Below are 20,861 nucleotides of genomic sequence, written 5' to 3'. Positions count from 1 at the left end.
TGATAATGATGTCATTAGGTCAGATTGAGTTAGACCTATCGGACTGCGCCATCTAGAGTTTCATGCCAGAACTCTGTGTATATATATATATATATATATATTATTTATATCTTTTATAACATATTTTATAACATGAATAAACAAACAATATTACTATATATATATATATATATATATATATATAATATCATTTAATATAACAGTAGTAAAGTATTTTACTCTGCTTTAAAAGAACATTTTTCAAGTGTCTGTACTTTATCAGTGTTTTCTTTAGAAAACTTTATTTAGAAATCTAGTACTTTCTTATATTTACTCAAGTAAAAGTAATTCAAAGTTTTACAAGAAAGTACTAGATTAAGTGTTAAAGGTAAAAAAAAAAAAAAACTTTTATTTATGAAATGTAGTGCAGTACAAAAGTACAACATTATGCTTTGGAATGTAGTGAAGTTAAAGTTTTCCAAAAAAAAATAAAAAATTTAATTTACTTGAGTAAAGTAAAAATACTTCACTACTGTCCACCTCTGGTCTTTAGTAGGATATCCGCATTTGCATTTAGCCTAAATGTGGGTTGCTTTTAAATTTGTAATTGTATTTTCTTGCCCCTGAAATACATTTTGAAATATAATTTGGTCTCAAGAATAAAATGAGATTTCTGTCATCATTATGATACTTTATAGGTGCACTTTTTATGGTGTGCATCTAAATCTTTAATAGTTCCCACACATTAAAAAAAATAAACATGAGTACATATTTTTAAATAAATTTGAATTTAACTATTTTTACTTTTTTCGCAAAATGCAAATTTTATGAACAGCATTATAACATTTTATTTTATTATTTGTAACATTTAAAAAAAACATTTTAAGATTTTTTAAAGAAGTGTGGAAAAGCACTTATTCTGTGTGCAATCCTAAAGCTCAAACAGTGAAAGTGACGCTCGCAACGCCAAGACCATGGGTTCGATTCTCAGCGCCATCAAAGCTGTGTAAACTTCTTTGGATAAAAGCATCTGTCAAATGCATAAATGTGAATGTAAACACCCTCAGAGAGCAGCTGAGAAACTGACATAAAATAATCAAAAACATACTGTATATATATTTGATCCTGTAGCAGCTGACATTAATCATGAAATATGCGTCAAATTGACCTGCAGACATTATAATCCCGATAGAATGTTTGAATTCAAATTTCATGTTTACTAGTATTTCCCACAACTCAAAAGTCAAATTTAACTGTTTTAAAATACAAGACTCAAATCAAGATTATTTACTGGAGATTCACAATGACTGAAGATAAGAAGAGAAACCGATCACAATGAAGAGAATTTATAATTAAACCAGAACATGTATTTGTCAATGGACTTAAAACACTTTTATATTTCTGAACCCAGTGACAGATGTTTGAACTTTTTTTTAATGATAAACTCACTTCAGTTTGATACATTTCTCAGACTTACTATCTTCATTCATTGTGAATCTCCAGTAAACATGTCTTGATTTAAGGATGTTCAGATGTTTGCGCTGGAAAACCAGACAAACATACAGAGTAAGAGCATGAGTTTCTGCAGCGTGAGGGTGTTTCGGTGTGCTGGTGGTAAATTGAGGAGGTCTGACCTCACCCTTCACCCTCATCTCGACCTCCAGCGCCTCTCGCACCCCGAGGGAAGAAAGACTTTTGTTTACTGAGGAACACGAGCTGATGACTGGAGGTCAGAGCAGTCTGGAGAATGATGAACGCGCTGTACTTTAGTCTGTTCAGAGGAAGAATTCTTTCACTTTAGATCACTTAGACAAATTATATCTGACCCTGCAGCACAAAGCAGTGTTGAGTCGCTGGGGGATATTTGTAGCAATAGCCAACAATACATTGTATGGGTCACAATTATACATTTCTCTTTTATGACAAAAATCATTAGGATATTAAGTAAAGATCATGTTCCATGAAGATATTTAGTAAATCTCCTACCGTAAATATATCAAAACTTAATGTTTGATTAGTAATATGCATTGCTAAGAACTTCATTTGAACAACTTTAAAGATGATTTTCTCAATATTTAGATTTTTTTGCACCCTCAGATTCCAGATTTTCAAATATTGTCCGATCCTAACAAACCATACATCAATGGAAAGCTTATTTATTCAGCTTCAGGTGATGCATACATCTCAATTTCACAAAATTGACCCTTATGACTGGTTTTGTGCTCCAGGGTCACAAATGATATTTTCTGTGCTGTATTTATGTGGAAAACTCATGGGGGAAAAAATTCAAATATATTTTTAAATATGAAAAAAATGGCCAAAAATATATATTTGTTAAAATATGTTTTAAAATATGTAAACATGTTTTCTACAAATATTTTTTTGTATGTTTTTGAAAATTTATTTTCAAAAAAATAAAGATATTTTAAAAGAATTAAAAAATATATTTTGCCCTCCATATATTTCAATTCAAGAAAATACATTCACGTCACATTTGAAGTTTTTTTTGTCTATAACACACGTGAGCATATAACACATTTGAATAAAAATAATAATAAACTAAATAAGAATGTAGGCTACTGTAAGATTTCTTGCCTCTGAAATACATTTTAAAATATATTTTGGTATATATGAAGGTTGAAACTAAATATATTTTAAATTTCCAAAATATATTCCATTGAGCTTCACTCTTTACAACTTATATATTTTATATCATTATATATATATTATATATTTTAAATCAGATATGGTTAGCACTGTTAAACCTATGCGTTGGTCTCGTATATTGACACTTAAAACCGGTGGTGTGTTTTCTGCAGTGTTCAGTGCGCTTGCTGGAGTCTGCGACGCGCAAATCCAGGATTTGAGTGCAACTGAACACCTTAGCTGGTTTAACACTGCTTGACCAATATTTTAGATGAAGTGGCTCCCTTGAAAGTTAAATATCTAAAACCTAAGTCTGAGCCATGGGTAAATGAGGCTGTTCGGGAGATTAGACGGACCTGTAGATGAGCAGAAAGGGAATGGAAGAAAGACAAGACGTGCTTGTGCTCTTGGATTTAAGCGCTGCCTTTGACACAGTTGACCATACTGTCCCATTGTCCCGTTTAGAGAAATGCGCAGGCATTAAAGGGAAAGCTCTAAATTGGTTTCAGTCCTTTCTTGAAAATAGAACTTTCTCAGTAAATATTGGGGACTTTGTATCTAGTACAGCCCCACTTACGAGTGGAATCCCCCAGGGTTCTATCTTGGCTCCAATGTTATTCTCCATCTATATGGAATGGAAGAAAGACAAGACGTGCTTGTGCTCTTGGATTTAAGCGCTGCCTTTGACACAGTTGACCATACTGTCCCATTGTCCCGTTTAGAGAAATGCGCAGGCATTAAAGGGAAAGCTCTAAATTGGTTTCAGTCCTTTCTTGAAAATAGAACTTTCTCAGTAAATATTGGTGACTTTGTATCTAGTACAGCCCCACTTACGAGTGGAATCCCCCAGGGTTCTATCTTGGCTCCAATGTTATTCTCCATCTATATGCTGCCATTAGGTTCAATTTTTAAGAAATATGACATTTCCTTTCAGTGCTACGCAGACGACACTCAAATCTATCTCCCCTTAAAACAAGATAAACACTGTTTAGACTCTCTACTATCCTGCCTAATGATTTAAAGGCCTGGATGGCTGTACATTTTCTAAATTTAAATGAAAATAAGACAGAGATTATCGTATTTGGGCACACTGAATAAAAAAAAATATCTAATTTTAATCTTGGCCCTCTCTCTCCATATATAAAACACTGTGTAAAAAACCTGAGAGTCTATTTGGATAGTGCTTTGAAGTTCGACATTCAGGTCAGCTCTGTGGTCAAATCTAGTTTCTTCCATCTAAGAGCACTGGCAAAGCTGAAGTCTTTTCTGTTTTTTAAGAACTTTGAGAGGGCTATTCATGCCCTCATTACTTCAAGGCTCGACTATTGTAACACACTTTATATAGGGATAAGTCAAGGCTCACTTTCTAGACTTCAAGTGATTCAGAATGCAGCGGCCAGGCCCCTGACTGGGGTTAAAAAATATGAACACATCACACCAACGTTAATGTCATTACACTGGTTGCCGGTCCGCTACAGAATTGATTTTAAGGTCCCTTTAATGGTTTATAAAGCTCTAAATGGCTTGGCACCTTCTTACCTTACTGATCTTTTGTCGGAATATGACCCAGGGAAGTCCTTGAGATCATCAAATCAGGGAATATTAGTGGTTTCAAGAACAAAACTAAAACTTAGTTTGCAGTAGCCGTGCCAACATTGTGGAATAGCCTGCTGGCTAGTATTAGGACTGCCAGAACTGTAGATAATTTAAAATCAAAACTGAAGTCTTATTTGTTTGAAATAGCTTTTAACAAATTACATACTGTCATGTTATATTTGGCATGTATATTTTTTGTTTTGTTTTGTTTATTGTATTTTTATTTGTTTTAATTTACTGTCTAATGTTTATGCACAGCACATTGGTCAACAGCTGTTGTTTTAAATAGTGCTTTATAAATAAAGTGACATTGACAAGCTGCCCTATTGAAAAGTAATCCACTCTCCAGATCCGAATCAGAACTAGTTTGAGCTCTTCATGAGGAAAGTGTTTGTTTTTTGGTCACTGCAGCATGTGCTCATGTCCGTCTCTGTTCTTCTCTCGCAGTCGGTTCGTTTGTCTGACGATGAGTTGGGGAATCTGCTGCAGGAATGTGAGGAGGACATGATCCGATCTCCTGCAGGTTCCTCATCAGAATCATCTCTCAGGACGAGCTCGGCTCTGGATGCTTCTTCACATCTCTGCTACGGCACAGTGAGACTGACACAAAGAAAGATGCATGAAATATGAAGGAGAATGTTCTTCTGTTTTTTATTTTGCTCTGGTTCATAATCTAGGTCTTTGTGCTTTTAGAGTTGCACAATAAGTGAGGACATGAAAATGTGTTTGTCATCCAGTCTCTGATGTGTCTGCCAGTGTCAGTATCACAGTCAGACTCCAGAACATCTGAAATAAAACGTAAGAGGAAAAAATAAAATGTTCCTTTTCAAAAATCAAACCAATATGTCTTTTTATTCATGTCATGAGTTTTTGATTTACTCAAAGAAATATGTGGATCAAATCCGTCTGAATCCATCTGATGCTGACCTTCGTCTTTGGTTAGTTGAGAACCCTCACTAGTGCACTTTTGTTGTGGCTCATTAACACACACTACTGTCCAAACATTTGGGGAATGCTTTAAATGAATCAAAAATGGCACATTTTGAAAATAAATCGAAAATTAGAACATTTTTAAATCATTAAAATGTATCACGGTTTCCACAAATTCAGGTGCATCTCAATAAATTAGAATGTCGTGGAAAAGTTCATTTATTTCAGTAATTCAAATCAAATTGTGAAACTCGTGTATTAAATAAATTCTATGCACACAGACTGAAGTAGTTTAAGTGTTTGGTTCTTTTAATTATGATGATTTTGGCTCACATTTAACAAAAACCCACCAATTCACTATCTCAACAAATTAGAATACTTCATAAAACCAGCATCTTCAAAAAGCTGGTCAGCAGAAGGAAGCATGAAGGTTCCTTGTGAAGTTCACTCAAATTCTTGAATTGATTTTGCTTGACAATCCTCATAAGGCTACGGTTCTCTCGGTTGGTTGTGCATCTTTTTCTTCCACACTTTTCCCTTCCACTCAACTTTCTGTTAACATGCTTGGATACAGCACTCTGTGAACAGCCAGCTTCTTTGGCAATGAATGTTTGTGGCTTACCCTCCTTGTGAAGGGTGTCAATGATTGTCTTCTGGACAACTGTCAGATCAGCAGTCTTCCCCATGATTGTGTCGCCTAGTGAACCAAACTGAGAGACCATTTTGAAGGCTCAGGAAACCTTTGCAGGTGTTTTGAGTTGATTAGCTGATGTCACCATATTCTAATTTGTTGAGATAGTGAATTGGTGGGTTTTTGTTAAATGTGAGCCAAAATCATCTTGTATTGTAATCATCTGAGTATTTGCTGATAAATTATCCTGGATTTCATGTGAAAGTACATGAGAAAATACAGTTTTTTTTAAAACGCCCTTTTGACCAAATTAGCTTTTATTGTAGCAGTAACCGTGAGTCATTTTAACCATAAACCAAACCACAGACACAGACTACACAATTAAAATGTCTACTCAAGACAACTTCTTATTTATGGACTGGATTCCTTAGAGATTTATAGTGTAAACTTTTTTTTTAAATCAGGCCAGCTGACTGTATTTTCATACTGAGCACAGTGCAGGTCAAGGGAAGACGTAATTTAAGCAGATTCTGGAGCTACTTAAAAACAAAAGTATTTCATTGTAATTTTTTACTCAAATGTATTTATTGTTTGATTTTACAAAAGGATTGAATAGAATTAAACAACATTACTGTGTACAACTAGTAACGATACTGACACTGAAGCATCCTTAAACATAAAAAACTAAGAAAATCCTCATCAGTGTGCAAACAGTTTATACAAACACTTCCAATGTCAGGTTACAGTTCCTCATAAATTATATTAAATAGCATATATCTACACATAAGACATTAAAACAGGAAAAAAACAACTTTACCAATAACTTATATAAAAAAAAGAAGACATCATTCATTAATTAAGGCACTAACTATTTATATTGACTTTGCATTCATGTTCTACTGGGGCCTCTCATAAATTTTGTTTTTTCTTTTATTATTTACAGGATTAATGTTTTACTACATACAGTAGCTTTAAAACAAAACAGAACTGAATTATAAATGGCACAAATATAATTTGCAATTTTTGTTGAGTTCAATTATACACCAGCGAGGTAATATTTGTACGTTTACATCATATTTTGTTCACTATTCATTCACCCCAGTCTGTTCCTCTTGGACGGAAGGGAACGCTCCAGTTGTTCTCTTTGTTTGTTTGTTTCAGTAATATGTGGCACTGAGATGAGTTCTCATGCATCCATCTCCTCTCAACACAATAAATAAATTAAACAAGTGCGCCTATTATCCATCCCTCTGTAACATCTCAACTTCCTTTTTCATTTCTGCTTGTTTAGAGCCACAAAAACTCTTGAGTCTGTGAATGATTATAAAAGCTCATCAGGACATCTGTGTATTAATCTAAGACATGAACTTCCTCCTTGAGTGGCAAATCACAAAGGTCCTTCTAGCCCTGAGAAGCACTCCACTCTATAAACAGTGAAATTAAGACTCTTGGGTTGTCAACATCGATGACTGAATCTGTTCAAAAGCAAACATCAAGACTGCTGAATTTGGGGGGGTAATGGGTAACTCATAACTTATGGACAAGCAAGCCTGAATCAATGAGTCCTGAAGATCTGGATGTCTCAATCCATGCAGAAGAACACGCTTTCACAAAGTCAAACAGACAGTCCGTGCTGCGTGTCACTCCTCAACAGTTCCTCCTGTGGGATCTCGAACCCACCAGAATCGAGGGAAAGATTTTGCTTCCGTTTATAAGTGGCTCTTTTGTCATGATCATAGTCCACAGCAGATCTGAGCTGACATTACAGAAGAACTTCCCTTTACCAGTTGCATGATAAGAAACAAGTTGAGAGTGGAGGAGATCGATGAGGTGAAGGTATTGATGGGTCTTCATGCTCGACCTGCTCCTGTGGTCCTTGCTTGTATGGAAAGTTTTTGGCCTCCACGTTTGGATCCTCGATCCCACCACAGAAGGGTTTTATAACACAGAACACATTTAAACCGACAGAAAAGAACAGATAGCGGGCACATACATAAGGAAAACGCTGATGGTGCCGTTAAGATGCATCTGAAAGAGAGTCAAACAAACACTTGTGAGCTTTTCTGAACAATAAGACAGCTGCAAAGAGAAATATTCTTTAAAACTGTTCAAATGTGTTACCTCGGCATTCGTATTTGAGGTCTGAGAAGTAAACCATCTCTTGAGAGAAGACAAAGAGGCCAAGTCTTCCTCCGGCATATGTCTTGTCATTGATGCTTCCTGAATCAGCCAAGACTTTCTTGCCTTCATACATAATGACTCTAAAAATCAATCAAAAGGACAGGAGTATGTGAAGCTGTTTTTTCAGTTTAGCTGTTTAGTAACTAGGAAAAAATGGTTGAAAGAAGTCAGGGGTGTCCAAAATCGGTCCTGGGGGCCGGTGTCCTGCAGAGTTTAGCTTCAACTTGCCTCAACACACCTGCCTGGAAGTTTCAAGTATGCCTAGTTCTGGGGCATCATTTAAAAAGCGTGCATACGCTCAGATTTGATCTTAGAGTGTGTGTATGCTTAAATCCACACCAACGCTCATATTTGTAAAAGCTGGCTTTGACATGGAAAAGTGCTTAGCGTCACGTTAGGGTCTGAGCAGACGTACGCACTTTTTCTTGTTCGAGTACTGCAGGTTTTTGGAAATGTAAGCTGTTCTTGCAGCTAGCTGTTCTAAATGAAAGAATATGGATGATGACTGGTGATCTTTTACATGTTAATGACATTAATTAGGAGTCGTTTACAAGGCAGAGAGCTGAAACCATTTATTTGTGCACAAGTTCAAGATCATTTGCGATTCATAGATTTCACATCTGAAAGAGAGGCGTACATTCATTTTATGCATCACATGTACGCATATTTGAGAGATGATCGTAAGATCAATTTTAGGATGGTTTCTGCGTAAACTTTTATAAATGAGGCCCCAGGTGTGTTTGATTAGGTTTAGAGCCAAACTCTCCAGGACTCTGGCCCTCCATGACCGAGTATTGACACCCCTGATCTAAGTTAAGGCTGCCCAATGCTGTTCCTGGAGATCCATCTACCTGTAGAGTTCAGTTCCAACCCTGCTCCATCACACCTGTGTGGAATTATCAAGTGGTCCTCAAGCTCCTAAATAGCTGGTTCAGTTGTGTTTGATGAGGACCGGAGCTTAGCTGAGAAAATTAGAGCTCCAGGAATGGGATTGGGCACTCCTGATCTAAGTTGGCTTCCACACTTACCTGATGTGTCCGGTTTTGGGTCTGTGGATCAGGTGCCATCTGTAGGCGGTGTAATCCTTCCAGCCAATGTTCTTGGGATCATGCCACAAGGTACGCACCTGTGAATGGTCCAAAATAAGGTGAGCAGGACATTTCAAACACCAAACTCAATTGAATGTTCTCATGACAGCTTGAAACCGATACGTACTTGTCCCTCGGTGTCTCCAGTGTGCCACAAAGCGTTCCTGAGGTGTTCGCCCGGTCCTGTGGTCGAGTTCACTACTTTAATGGACAGTCCAGAGTACCCCTGTGCTTTAGTGGGTGTATGAGACCAGTAGGTCTGTGTGATCTGTTTCCACATCACCACATAGAAACGTGAGCTGGATTGGTAGCCAAACACAAAGCCGGCGTAGTCGTCGTCACGATCTGTGTTGATGAAGAACGTGCCACTAAAGTCCACGGCATTGAACTCATCATAACCTGAGGGACAACAACAACAAGAAGATTAACTGGATGTAGATGAATGTGTTTATCATGAGCTGTATCTTTCAACCACTTACCAACAGCAATGCCAGGATCACAGTTGACGGTCTGCAGAAGTTCTTTGCCCTGGTGACGGACAACCCAGTTGGGGTCGATTTGGGAAGTTCCCGTGGGATCGAGAGGAACCATTTGGAACCTACGGAAGTCTGTTTCACTGATGCCAAAGTTCTCCGGGCAAACGTCGTAAATATCCGGCACGTTATCGACATCAAAGTCGTCCTTGCAAACGTCTCCTCGCCCATCTCCTAGGCGGGAGAAAAGAGACAAAAATTCAGCATGTGGAAGTTTACACTCGCACAAATAAAATTTTACATGAAATGGACAAAAATCAGCGCCGGCGCGTTGGACTCACCGTCCGAATCCAGTTGATCTGGGTTGAAGGCGAGTCGGCAGTTGTCTTTGTCATCAGGCACGCCATCATTGTCGTCGTCATGATCGCAGGCGTCTCCTTTGCCGTCCTTGTCGTGGTCGACCTGGTTGGCGTTGGAGATGTAGGGACAGTTGTCAAGGTTGTTCTGATGGCCATCCTCATCGATGTCCTGGTTGTTGTCACACTTGTCTCCAATGTTGTCAGAGTCTGAGTCGATCTGTGACATCACATGGATTATTGCAAAGTCTTCATCCTCTGCTGTTCATAGTTGCACACTCAAGTCTTAAAAAAACAAGTTCAAGCATCTCACCTGGTCAGGGTTGTGCTCCAGTGGGCAGTTGTCACAGTGGTCACCCACTCCGTCTCGGTCACTGTCTCTCTGGTCAGTGTTGTACACATATGGACAATTGTCCTTCTCATTGAGGATGCCTAGACAAATAAATTCCAGTGTTACACCAAAACACTCTTATAATGGTTTCTGTGTTCTTTGTGTTGATCGAGTTACATGATGAAAGACTTACCATCACCATCGATGTCAATAGCACACGCATCACCCTCGCCGTTGTTGTCGGTGTCGGTCTGTTCTGGATTACTGTCATATGGGCAATTATCGCATCTGTCACCAACTTGATCGCGGTCATGGTCGTACTGTCTTGGATTAAAGATGAAAGGGCAATTGTCCTGGTTCAAAACAAGAACATCCAGCCAAGTCAGTGATGAAACCAGAAAGACAGAAAACATCTGAAGACTCTCTTTACCGCACCGATCGAAATTTCTAAATACACACACACAACATAGAGAAGCACTAAAAAAAATTAATGTCTGAAGCGATATGCCATGGACGTGATGGTTTGGGACACAGCTGTGCTGGAATGCATCGTTTTTGGCTGCAAGACTCTGACTGTTTGTTTGCCCAGTCAAATTTTTTCCAAGTGTACGATTTGAATTATGGATGTTAAACCAAGCGATCCAGAATGGCTGGATGGAAGCCATCATAAATGCTTTATTTATTTGCTACTGGCAAAGTTCCACGTCCTCTCTTTCTTTCTTTTGTTTACTCTGTACTTTTTTAATAAAAAGAACACTTATATACTATATAAAGAATACTTATATTTATTTGTTACCACCCTACATCCTAGTACATCCCTACATCTTATTCTATTCTATTCTATCTATTGCACACCTGTACATACAATTTATTTTATTTTTAAATGTATTTTTCTATTTTTTGTTTATTTATATTTACACGTGTATTTTTATTCTCATCTTATTTTTTTATTGTCTGTGTGTTGTTTTTGTTGTCTCTGTGTACTGGAAGCTTGTGACACTAAAACAAATTCCTTGTATACGCAAACATACTTAGCAATAAAGCTTTTTCTGACTTCTCTAGAGTCATCTCTATATTCTCTTGCAGAAGAACAATGTGTTTACGACTTACCCCGTCATCAGGGATCCCATCATTGTCATCATCATTGTCACAAGCATCTCCAGTTCCATCTTTGTCATAGTCTTCTTGACCGGAGTTGGGAAGGTCAGGACAGTTGTCCTAAAAATGACATGTTTTGATGAAGATTCTGTAAAACCTTGTGTAATGGGATATGGTGAGGAAATGGTCACATACCTTCTTGCAGTGGTAGGTGGCGTTTTCCACACAGTGGAGGTCCGTATTTGGCCAGCCGTCAAGGTCAGAGTCCTCTCCACAGATGTAACCGTTCCCAGCATAGCCTGGTTTACATTCGCAGCGGTACATGATGTCAGAGAAGATGCCCAAGTAGATGCATTTGGCATTCTTATTGCAGTCATGGCTGCCGTCCTCGCATGGGTTTCTAGGTGTGCAGACCTGTGAATAGGTTGATTTAATGTTGGTTAGCACCTCATGGAAGGAGAAAGAACTGGCCCTTCCCATCATTAACACTGTTCTTAAGACTAGTCTAACCTGTTTGTTGGCAATGGCCTGCTCCGTTCCCCTGCCGAAGGGCTGCTTTCCAGAGTAGCGTGGAGGGCAGGGCAGGCAGTTGTAGCCTGGTTCTGTGTTCACACACTGGTGGACTCCATTGAGCACGAAACAGGCATCAGGAACTTCTTTGCACTGCATATACCAAAATTAAGAATATTTAGAAACAGCAGTGTCTTCATTTAGAGTGTCTATCTCATTAGCATGACACCTCACCTCGTCGATGTCTTGACAGTGGACTCCATCCCCAGTGTATCCAACCGGACACTCGCCGCACTTCCAGGAGCCATCGGGGAAGCTGGTGCATTTGGTGCCAGCGAAGCACGGGTTTGACAGGCATCCATCTGTTCATGATAGTACGGAACTTATTTTGATATCCTATGACAAGAACTTTCAACTTGATCCTTATTAATAGCTATGTTTCCATCAGCCTGTTTTTATGCGCATTTTGTTTGAAGTATCACATCAGAAATGAGTGATGGAAACGCCAAATTTCGATTAAAAATCTCTTAATTCTGTCGGCACCAATAGTCTCGTAGGCAGCGCGGCCGACATATAGCACTGTTGTGCTCCGGGTGTCCTGCGTTCAAGTCCCGGCTCGTGGACCTTTCCCGATCCTGTCCCCCTCTCTCCCTCCAACTTCAATTCCTGTTCTGTCCTAATAAAAATGGCAATAAAAGCCGAAAATATATCTTTTTAAAAATCCCTTAATCCGCAAAAAGTTTTTACGATCGCTTGAGGTGGTTTTTGACTTGTGAGAAAAAGGGTTAATGCGAATAATGGGAGATGGAAAGACATTTACCGAATAAATTCCTCCACGTGCATCAAAAATCATGTGACTTTGTGTGACGGGATGGCAAATCCTAGCTAACCAGCGGACCGACCTTGTTGCACAGCATCTGAAATGTTGTTATGGTCATTCTTAAATGCCCGAGCAAAGTCTGTCATCGAAGTATTTCTGTATAATTGCCTCCCAGAACTGTTTTACACGACTGTGCCCAAACAGCAGGCATCCGCCTCCGAAAGCAATGACCGTATTTACCGTGTTTCATCTTGAGGTGTAAGAATTTATTATTATTATTATTATATGAAAATTACTATATTCAGTGGCTTCTCCTACTTTTCTTAGTGATATATAGTGCCAGTTTATCAGGAAGTGACAATTTTGTTCTCTTTGACTCGTTGGATGGAAACATTTATGCAAAATTCCAAATTTGCGCATAAGTTAAATTCGCAGTTTTGGATGGAAACTCAGCTAATGAAGCATGTTATGTCTTACCAACTGGACACGACTGGGCGTTGCACAAACGGGTGCCTTTGGAGTCACCCATACATTCTTTTCCACTGTATTTGGGAGCGGGGCTGTTACACAGACGGTGTCTGCGCTGCATTCCTCCACCGCACGTGACGGAGCAAGAGTCCCATGGTGACCAGGGTCCCCAACCTCCATTCACTGAGACACCGAGAGTAATGCAGTGTCATTGGGGTTTTCAGGTCATATTCTGCAAACACTTCAACAGGTGAAAAAAACTCACCTGGGCACGGATCCTTCTGGCACGGTTCAGTCTGACGACCATCTCCCTCGCAGTCTTTCCCGCCCATCTGAGGCGTAGGGGAGTTGCACAACCGGATGCGAGTGATGACGCCCTCGCCACACGTCACTGAACAAGAAGACCAGGGGGACCAATGGCTCCAGCCGCCGTCCTGCTTGACTGCATGAAGACAGAAATAAGCATTAATGAGGTGCATGGGGATCCAAATATGATGCAAGTGGCAGATGTAGTTGAACTCACAGCGTTTGTCGCATTCTTGCATGTAACAATCTCTCGTCTGGACAGACGTGCCGTCGCAGTTGCTGTTGATTCGGTCACAGGAGCGTCCGCGCTGCTGAATGCCTCTGCCGCAGGTCACCGAACAGTGTGTCCATTCGGACCAGGGCGACCAGCCGTCCACACCCGCATCGTTCGCTTGAAGAAAACAATCAGAGAAAATATGTGAGCCGTGCTGGCAAAATGAGTGTGAATACGCTCGAAAGCAGCGGAGCTTTTATTATGCCACAGTCGAGCGCTTCCGCTGCTTCCAATCGTGCGTATGTGGGGTAAAGCAGCGCTGTTTTATCATACTAGATACGTTTGAAAGTTCTGTTATAATGCTACTCTGTGCGGTCGTCACCGGTCTATTAAAACACTCAACATATTAAAGCATCTTTGGTGTTTCCATGTTCTTTACAAAACAAAACCGGAAATCGAGGGGTTATGATGTCATTAGTAGGCGACACAATGACACTATAGACACGCTCCGTGACACGGTGCTTATTTCTCTGGATTTAAACATTCTTCGAAACATTTGGGATAATGTAAATACACAAGTCAGCAAAATATATAACACTGTTCTAGTGGTTTTTTCATATTTTAATAAAACAATCTTACATATTGTGCCTTTAATGGAGAACGTACAAATAAAAATAACACATTTTTGAAAATTTGCTCATTGTGGCCAGAGATCAGATGAATGATGACCTACATAATGAATTCTGAAACTTGACTTACGTGTTCCACAGCGTGGGCAGCATTCGCCATCGGGGACGGTGGCGTTGGCACAGGGCATGAGAGGACAAGAGATTTCACGGCACACAGTGGCGGAGTTCTGCGAATAAAATATTTGAAGCAAGTTTAATCGCATGATCCCAACAGCTGCACATAATGGATGAGAAATAAACGCCTCTCAGCTGGCAATAAAAAGTGACCCTTGGCTTTGGCAGGAAAATTGTGTGGTGATATAAACTCTGAGCGGGCAGCAGGGGAATACATCTGACCGGACTAACAAAGTGTTTTAATGTGGCCAGCATGAGGGTGGAGAAGACATACTGAGTCAGCGGCCACAACCGCACACACACAAACACACACGCAGGCGCTGGTCTCACCAGAAACCAGAGACAGCAGGTATCACTCACCAATTAAAACATTCCTGAATCCCGGCCATTCAGATGCATGTGTGCAGTGAAACAGAGACACAGAATGGATTGAGAGAGGAAGAGACTGCACCTTTTTTCCTTCTCCAACACCAGGGCCAGGGATTTTGACTAACTTAACCACCAGCTACCCACACAAAACAAGTACTGAAACTTTACGTTTTTACATCAGTAAGAAGACCCATACCTGACATGTGCAGTGGGTGCAGCTGTCCACCGTCCACTCGTCTTTGTCTCTGTAAACGATGCCATTGTGCAGACAAACCCCTTCGTGGATTTTAATCTGAGTCATGATTAAGTTGTTGTCTGCTGTCTGAAAGCCAGAAGAAGAACAGAGGAACTGTCATTAGAAACTATTTTGAGGGAAGTGGCTGAGGAACAACTGTTTGGCATCAGAAGAGAAACAGGGCGGAGAGACACATGTATGTATGAACATCAACTGGTTTTGATCCTCACCACTTGGCGGAGCTCGTTTGACAATTGCTTCACCACCACGCCGAGTCCCTTGAGCTCCTTAAACATGCTCGACAGATCGTCGCAGGAGAAACCGCAGATGTCCTGCAGATCTGAAGAGGAACAGGATTCTGACGTTAACTTCATGAGTCCATGATGAGACCCCAGACACATTACAAGCACATGACGATCATCTGACCTTTAGACTTGTGTCCGGTGTAATCAGTGCGGATGGCCGGGCTGGATCCGTTCACGGGGTTTTCCAAGGTCATGACATCAGTGATGAAGGTTGCTGTATTGACAACGCATGAGCTTTAATATAACATCTCTGAATGATATATGTGACCCTGGAGCACAAAAGCAGTCATAAGTAGCACAGGTATATTTGTAGAAATAGCCAAAAATACATTGCATGGGTCAAAATTATCCATTTTTGTTTTATGCAAAATAAAGATCATGTTCCATGAAGATATTTTGTAAATTTCCTACCGTAAATATATCAAAACTTCATGTTTGATTAGTAATATGCATTGCTGAGAACTTCTTTTGGACAACTTTTTTCACAATATTTAGATTTTTTTTGCACCCTCAGATTCTCAAATAGCCAAATATTGTACTATCCTAACAAACCATACATCAATGGAAAGCTTATTTATTCAGCTTCCAGACGATGTTTCAAAAATGTTTACCCTTATGACTGGTTTTGTGGTCCAGGATCACACATGCTATATTTATTTAATAACATTTAATTTTTTCAGCATTTAAGAATATAAAAAGTCATGCTCTATTAAGCACTCACAGCTCTCGCATCCTTTGTTGCGTAAAATCGCATCCAGAGTCGTTCCAAAAACAAACCGCACGTTCTGGAGAACTCCCTGTAAAACGGGATAATGGTCAAAAGCCGAGACTGGCAGAAAAAACCAAACACAGTTCCAACAGCTACTATTACATGGAACATTCAGACGAAGACTGTTAAACAAAAAAAACACTGGCTAAAGACGAAGCGCTTTGCGCGCATGAACCGCGTCTTTACGCGTTTCCAAAAGTCTCGTTAGAGGAAGAAAATACGCATCATCGGATAGCACGATAATATCACAGATGACTGCAATCAATCAGATCCGATACATCAAACATAAACAAAACCCAGATTCTTACCATGAAGCGATCGGATTTGGCGGCTCCTTTGGCGATCCTCAGGCTCGAGATGTCCGCGCTCTCCTGATTCAGGATCTGCTGGATCGGAGCATCCAGTTCTTGAGTGTTGATCTCCTCGCAGCCCACATGGACCTGAGCTCGATCCTCCTGCACAAACACCGTGATGTTCTTCCAGTGTCCGTTCGCCACGTCCACGTCCTCAATGGACACCACATGCTGCCCGCTCGCGGTCCAGAACACCAGATCCACGGTGTTGGCTTTCCCGTTGGAGATGATCTCAAAGACGGATCCGGTGCCGTCTGTCCTCTCCACGGAGACCAGGCTGCCTCTGGTGCGCTTGGCTTGCTTGAGGTTGGCGGTGAAGATGAAGCCTCTCTCGCTCTGGATGGAGTAGATCAGGTCCCTGAAGGAGAGCTCGGGCATTGAGGGGATCAGGTTCGGGTTCAGGATCTTGTACGCGGGGCTGTTTGGATCGGGTCCCTTCACTAAACTCACCCCGTGATGCTTCTTGTGGACATGAGTGAGCTCGAACAGGTCAAACACGGTGTCATCATCCGGCATTTCTGCGGATTCCGAGAGAAAACGAACGTGAGCGTGTACGAATATATCCAACCCGATCTCATGAAAGTGCGTATCAATAGCACGAGTTTATGTTTCGATTTGGCATACTATTTATACGCAGAAATTGACTTTGGCGTGCATATGATACGCAATGGCTAGGATTAGGGTTGTGGGGTAGATGCGTATCATATGCACGCCAAAGTCACTTTCTGCGTATCAGTAGCACGATTTTCTGTTTGTATTTGGCATACTATATATATGCATTTTCATGAGACCGGGCTGAAAAATACAATACAATACACATTTTATTTCTGTAGTACATTTAAAACAACTGCCATTGACCGAATTGCTTTTCAGCATCATTACATACAGTCAAAAATTAAAACCTGATCACTCTAATCAATTCTAAAAGCTCTACTAAAAAGGTAAGATTTCAGTCTAGACTTAAAAGCATCCACAGATGCATTGGAGGAGGAGCAGCCACTGAGAAAGCCCTATCACCCTTTGATTAGAATCAATCAAAGTTTCTCCTCACCTACGCGTCTGCTGCTCACGCAACTCCACAAGACGAGGCACAAAACGAGTCCTCTCAGAGTCATGATTCCCCTGAAATCACATCACATCACATCACATCACACATCTGTCTGTAGCTACATGTGAAAACCCGTCTCCAAAGCGCAACGCTGAAAAGAAACACTCACCTGAAGAGAGACACTCTTATAGTGAAGACGCTTTGCCGAGATCCCCTTGTATCTTTGACTGTGTGTGTGTGTGTGTGTGTGTGTTGGAGATGTTCCGCTCTTCTGAGCACATGAGAGTCCAGCGCTATTTAAGTCATTTCACACATTCTTCAGCTGTTCTCTCGACCAATCAGTGTTCAGCAGGACGCGCATATTCAACATCAGGAGAAAAAACTGCGCATTCCACAGCAAACTTTCCATCAGCACACACACACACACACACACACACACACGCCAAAAATGACATTTATATATATCTTACACATTACAGTTCAAAAGTTTGGGGTTAGAAAGATTGTAGTGTAAAATCAGTAATGTGGTATATAATCAGTAAAGGCTGTTTTCTCTGTGAATCTCTGTTAAACTGTAATGTATTTCTGTGATGTGCAGCTGTATTTTCAGCATCATTACTCCAGTCTTCAGTGTCACATGATCTTCAGAAATCAGTATAATATGCTGATCTGCTGCTCGAGAAACATTTCTGATTATTATCAGTGTTGAACACAGTCGTGCTGCACAATATTTTTGTGGAAACTGATACATTTTAAAACACTTCGCGCGCACGAACCGCGTCTTTACGCGTTTCCAAACGTCTCGTTAGAGGACGAAAATACGCATCAAATGATAATATAACACAACGGATAGCACGATAGTACCACAGATAACTAATATAATACCACAACAATCATGCAGCTCTGATACATCAAACATAAACAAAACCCAGATTCTTACCATGAAGCGATCGGATTTGGCGGCTCCTTTGGCGATCCTCAGGCTCGAGATGTCCGCGCTCTCCTGATTCAGGATCTGCTGGATCGGAGCATCCAGTTCTTGAGTGTTGATCTCCTCGCAGCCCACATGGACCTGAGCTCGATCCTCCTGCACAAACACCGTGATGTTCTTCCAGTGTCCGTTCGCCACGTCCACGTCCTCAATGGACACCACATGCTGCCCGCTCGCGGTCCAGAACACCAGATCCACGGTGTTGGCTTTCCCGTTGGAGATGATCTCAAAGACGGATCCGGTGCCGTCTGTCCTCTCCACGGAGACCAGGCTGCCTCTGGTGCGCTTGGCTTGCTTGAGGTTGGCGGTGAAGATGAAGCCTCTCTCGCTCTGGATGGAGTAGATCAGGTCCCTGAAGGAGAGCTCGGGCATTGAGGGGATCAGGTTCGGGTTCAGGATCTTGTACGCGGGGCTGTTTGGATCGGGTCCCTTCACTAAACTCACCCCGTGATGCTTCTTGTGGACATGAGTGAGCTCGAACAGGTCAAACACGGTGTCATCATCAGGCATTTCTGCGGGTTCGAATGCGAATGTAAGTGCGCACGAATATACCGAGCACATGAAAAAGAACCAAAGCATAAAGTTTCTCCTCACCTACGCGTCTGCTGCTCACGCAACTCCACAAGACGAGGCACAAAACGAGTCCTCTCAGAGTCATGATTCCCCTGAAATCACATCACATCACATCACATCACACATCTGTCTGTAGCTACATGTGAAAACCCGTCTCCAAAGCGCAACGCTGAAAAGAAACACTCACCTGAAGAGAGACACTCTTATAGTGAAGACGCTTTGCCGAGATCCCCTTGTATCTTTGACTGTGTGTGTGTGTGTGTGTGTGTTGGAGATGTTCCGCTCTTCTGAGCACATGAGAGTCCAGCGCTATTTAAGTCATTTCACACATTCTTCAGCTGTTCTCTCGACCAATCAGTGTTCAGCAGGACGCGCATATTCAACATCAGGAGAAAAAACTGCGCATTCCACAGCAAACTTTCCATCAGCACACACACACACACACACACACACACACACGCCAAAAATGACATTTATATATATCTTACACATTACAGTTCAAAAGTTTGGGGTTAGAAAGATTGTAGTGTAAAATCAGTAATATGGTATATAATCAGTAAAAGCTGTTTCTTTGTGAATATATATTAAACTGTAATGTATTTCTGTGATGTGCAGCTGTATTTTCAGCATCATTCCTCCAGTCTTCAGTGTCACATGATCTTCAGAAATCTGCTGCTCAAGAAATATTTCTGATTATTATCAATGCTGAAAACAGTTGTGCTGCACAATATTTTTGTGGAAACTGATACATTTGATTTTTCAGGATTCTCAGATGAACACTAAAAGAACATCACTTATTTGAAATAGAAACGTTTGTGACATTATAAATGTCTTTATTGCCATTCATTTCTTATTAAATAAGGAAGGACGTTCGGCTCATCCAGCAGGATTCTGTTTGATCTCTAAATCATTTGTTATGACAGAAATGCCATTAGCATTCCATTAGGACTTTAAATGTTTGAATTTAGACAGTAGGGCATTTCCTGTTTATAACGGGGATGTATTCCTTATATCAGTCAAATGTATGCATTCTTTTGTGACTAAGTGCATCATAAGAAGTCATGAAATCAAAATGTGTTTGTTCTTTAAGGTGATTTTTCTCCGGTGTGATGGTTCCTAATGCAGCCGGTGTGTGTGTGTGTGTGTTTGTGTGTGTGTGTGTGTTTGTGTTATGTAAACGCCCAGGAAACATATCAAATATTATAGTGATGCAGTCATGGCTTATAAAACGAGTGGTGTGATTGCACAGGCCAGCTGACACTCACATGTGGGCGGCACAGAGAAACACAAAGCCTTCTGTAGGCTGGACAGAACCGGCCTGATGTCAGTGTTTCCAGTAGATACGCAGAGATATGTGTGTCACTGAACGCCTGTTCAATATCACTCACTGGAGTTTAAAACAAACAGACGATCAACAGATACATGCTCCAGCATCTCTGCACTGCGTCTCCTGATCAAAAAATAATGATATGACAGAAGTTTTTCAGTGCATGTAATTCCTGTACTGCATTGAAACAGATAGTGACCACAAAAAACACATTTAAAATGTCTGAATGTCATTCAATAGAAAACATCAAAGCAAAGGAAGAATGAAGTTTGTTTTGAGAAAAGCTCCTGCAGCGTCTGATCAGATACAGACTCATGCTGTCATATTTCATGATCTAATGACAGTCACTCGTTTATAAGATTGATTCTTGGAGCTCAGAATCGTTTACTCTATCCTGAGAAACACTCTATGCTTCATTTCTCATAGGAAATGACCTCATGCTGATGAATTAGAATTGTAAT

General features: G+C 40.5%; 2 protein-coding genes across 2 annotated transcripts; both read right to left on the bottom strand.

The window, feature by feature from the left end:
- Window positions 1-6,348: 6,348 nt before the first annotated feature.
- On the bottom strand, window positions 6,349-17,787 carry LOC107568499 (thrombospondin-1-like). Its single transcript, XM_016254465.1, has 23 exons — window positions 17,679-17,787; window positions 17,513-17,583; window positions 16,417-16,979; window positions 16,061-16,136; window positions 15,461-15,553; window positions 15,265-15,374; window positions 14,996-15,121; window positions 14,387-14,483; window positions 13,631-13,804; window positions 13,373-13,549; window positions 13,117-13,290; window positions 12,054-12,181; window positions 11,820-11,972; window positions 11,505-11,723; window positions 11,322-11,429; window positions 10,405-10,564; window positions 10,194-10,312; window positions 9,866-10,100; window positions 9,531-9,758; window positions 9,179-9,450; window positions 8,992-9,089; window positions 7,904-8,043; window positions 6,349-7,810 (listed from the first exon to the last, which is right to left on the bottom strand). Exons 2-23 carry the CDS (start codon window positions 17,574-17,576, stop codon window positions 7,800-7,802), a joined length of 3,525 nt encoding a protein of 1,174 aa, XP_016109951.1. The 5' UTR covers window positions 17,577-17,583; window positions 17,679-17,787; the 3' UTR covers window positions 6,349-7,799.
- A 503-nt stretch (window positions 17,788-18,290) lies between these two features.
- On the bottom strand, window positions 18,291-19,346 carry LOC107568500 (thrombospondin-1-like). Its single transcript, XM_016254466.1, has 3 exons — window positions 19,261-19,346; window positions 19,095-19,165; window positions 18,291-19,012 (listed from the first exon to the last, which is right to left on the bottom strand). Exons 2-3 carry the CDS (start codon window positions 19,156-19,158, stop codon window positions 18,315-18,317), a joined length of 762 nt encoding a protein of 253 aa, XP_016109952.1. The 5' UTR covers window positions 19,159-19,165; window positions 19,261-19,346; the 3' UTR covers window positions 18,291-18,314.
- Between the last annotated feature and the right edge of the window lie 1,515 nt (window positions 19,347-20,861).

This window comes from Sinocyclocheilus grahami, unplaced genomic scaffold (assembly GCF_001515645.1).
Source record: "Sinocyclocheilus grahami isolate Dianchi unplaced genomic scaffold, SAMN03320097.WGS_v1.1 scaffold1250.1, whole genome shotgun sequence".
Lineage (NCBI taxonomy): Eukaryota > Metazoa > Chordata > Actinopteri > Cypriniformes > Cyprinidae > Sinocyclocheilus > Sinocyclocheilus grahami.
This window is presented reverse-complemented; position numbering and strand designations above follow the sequence as displayed.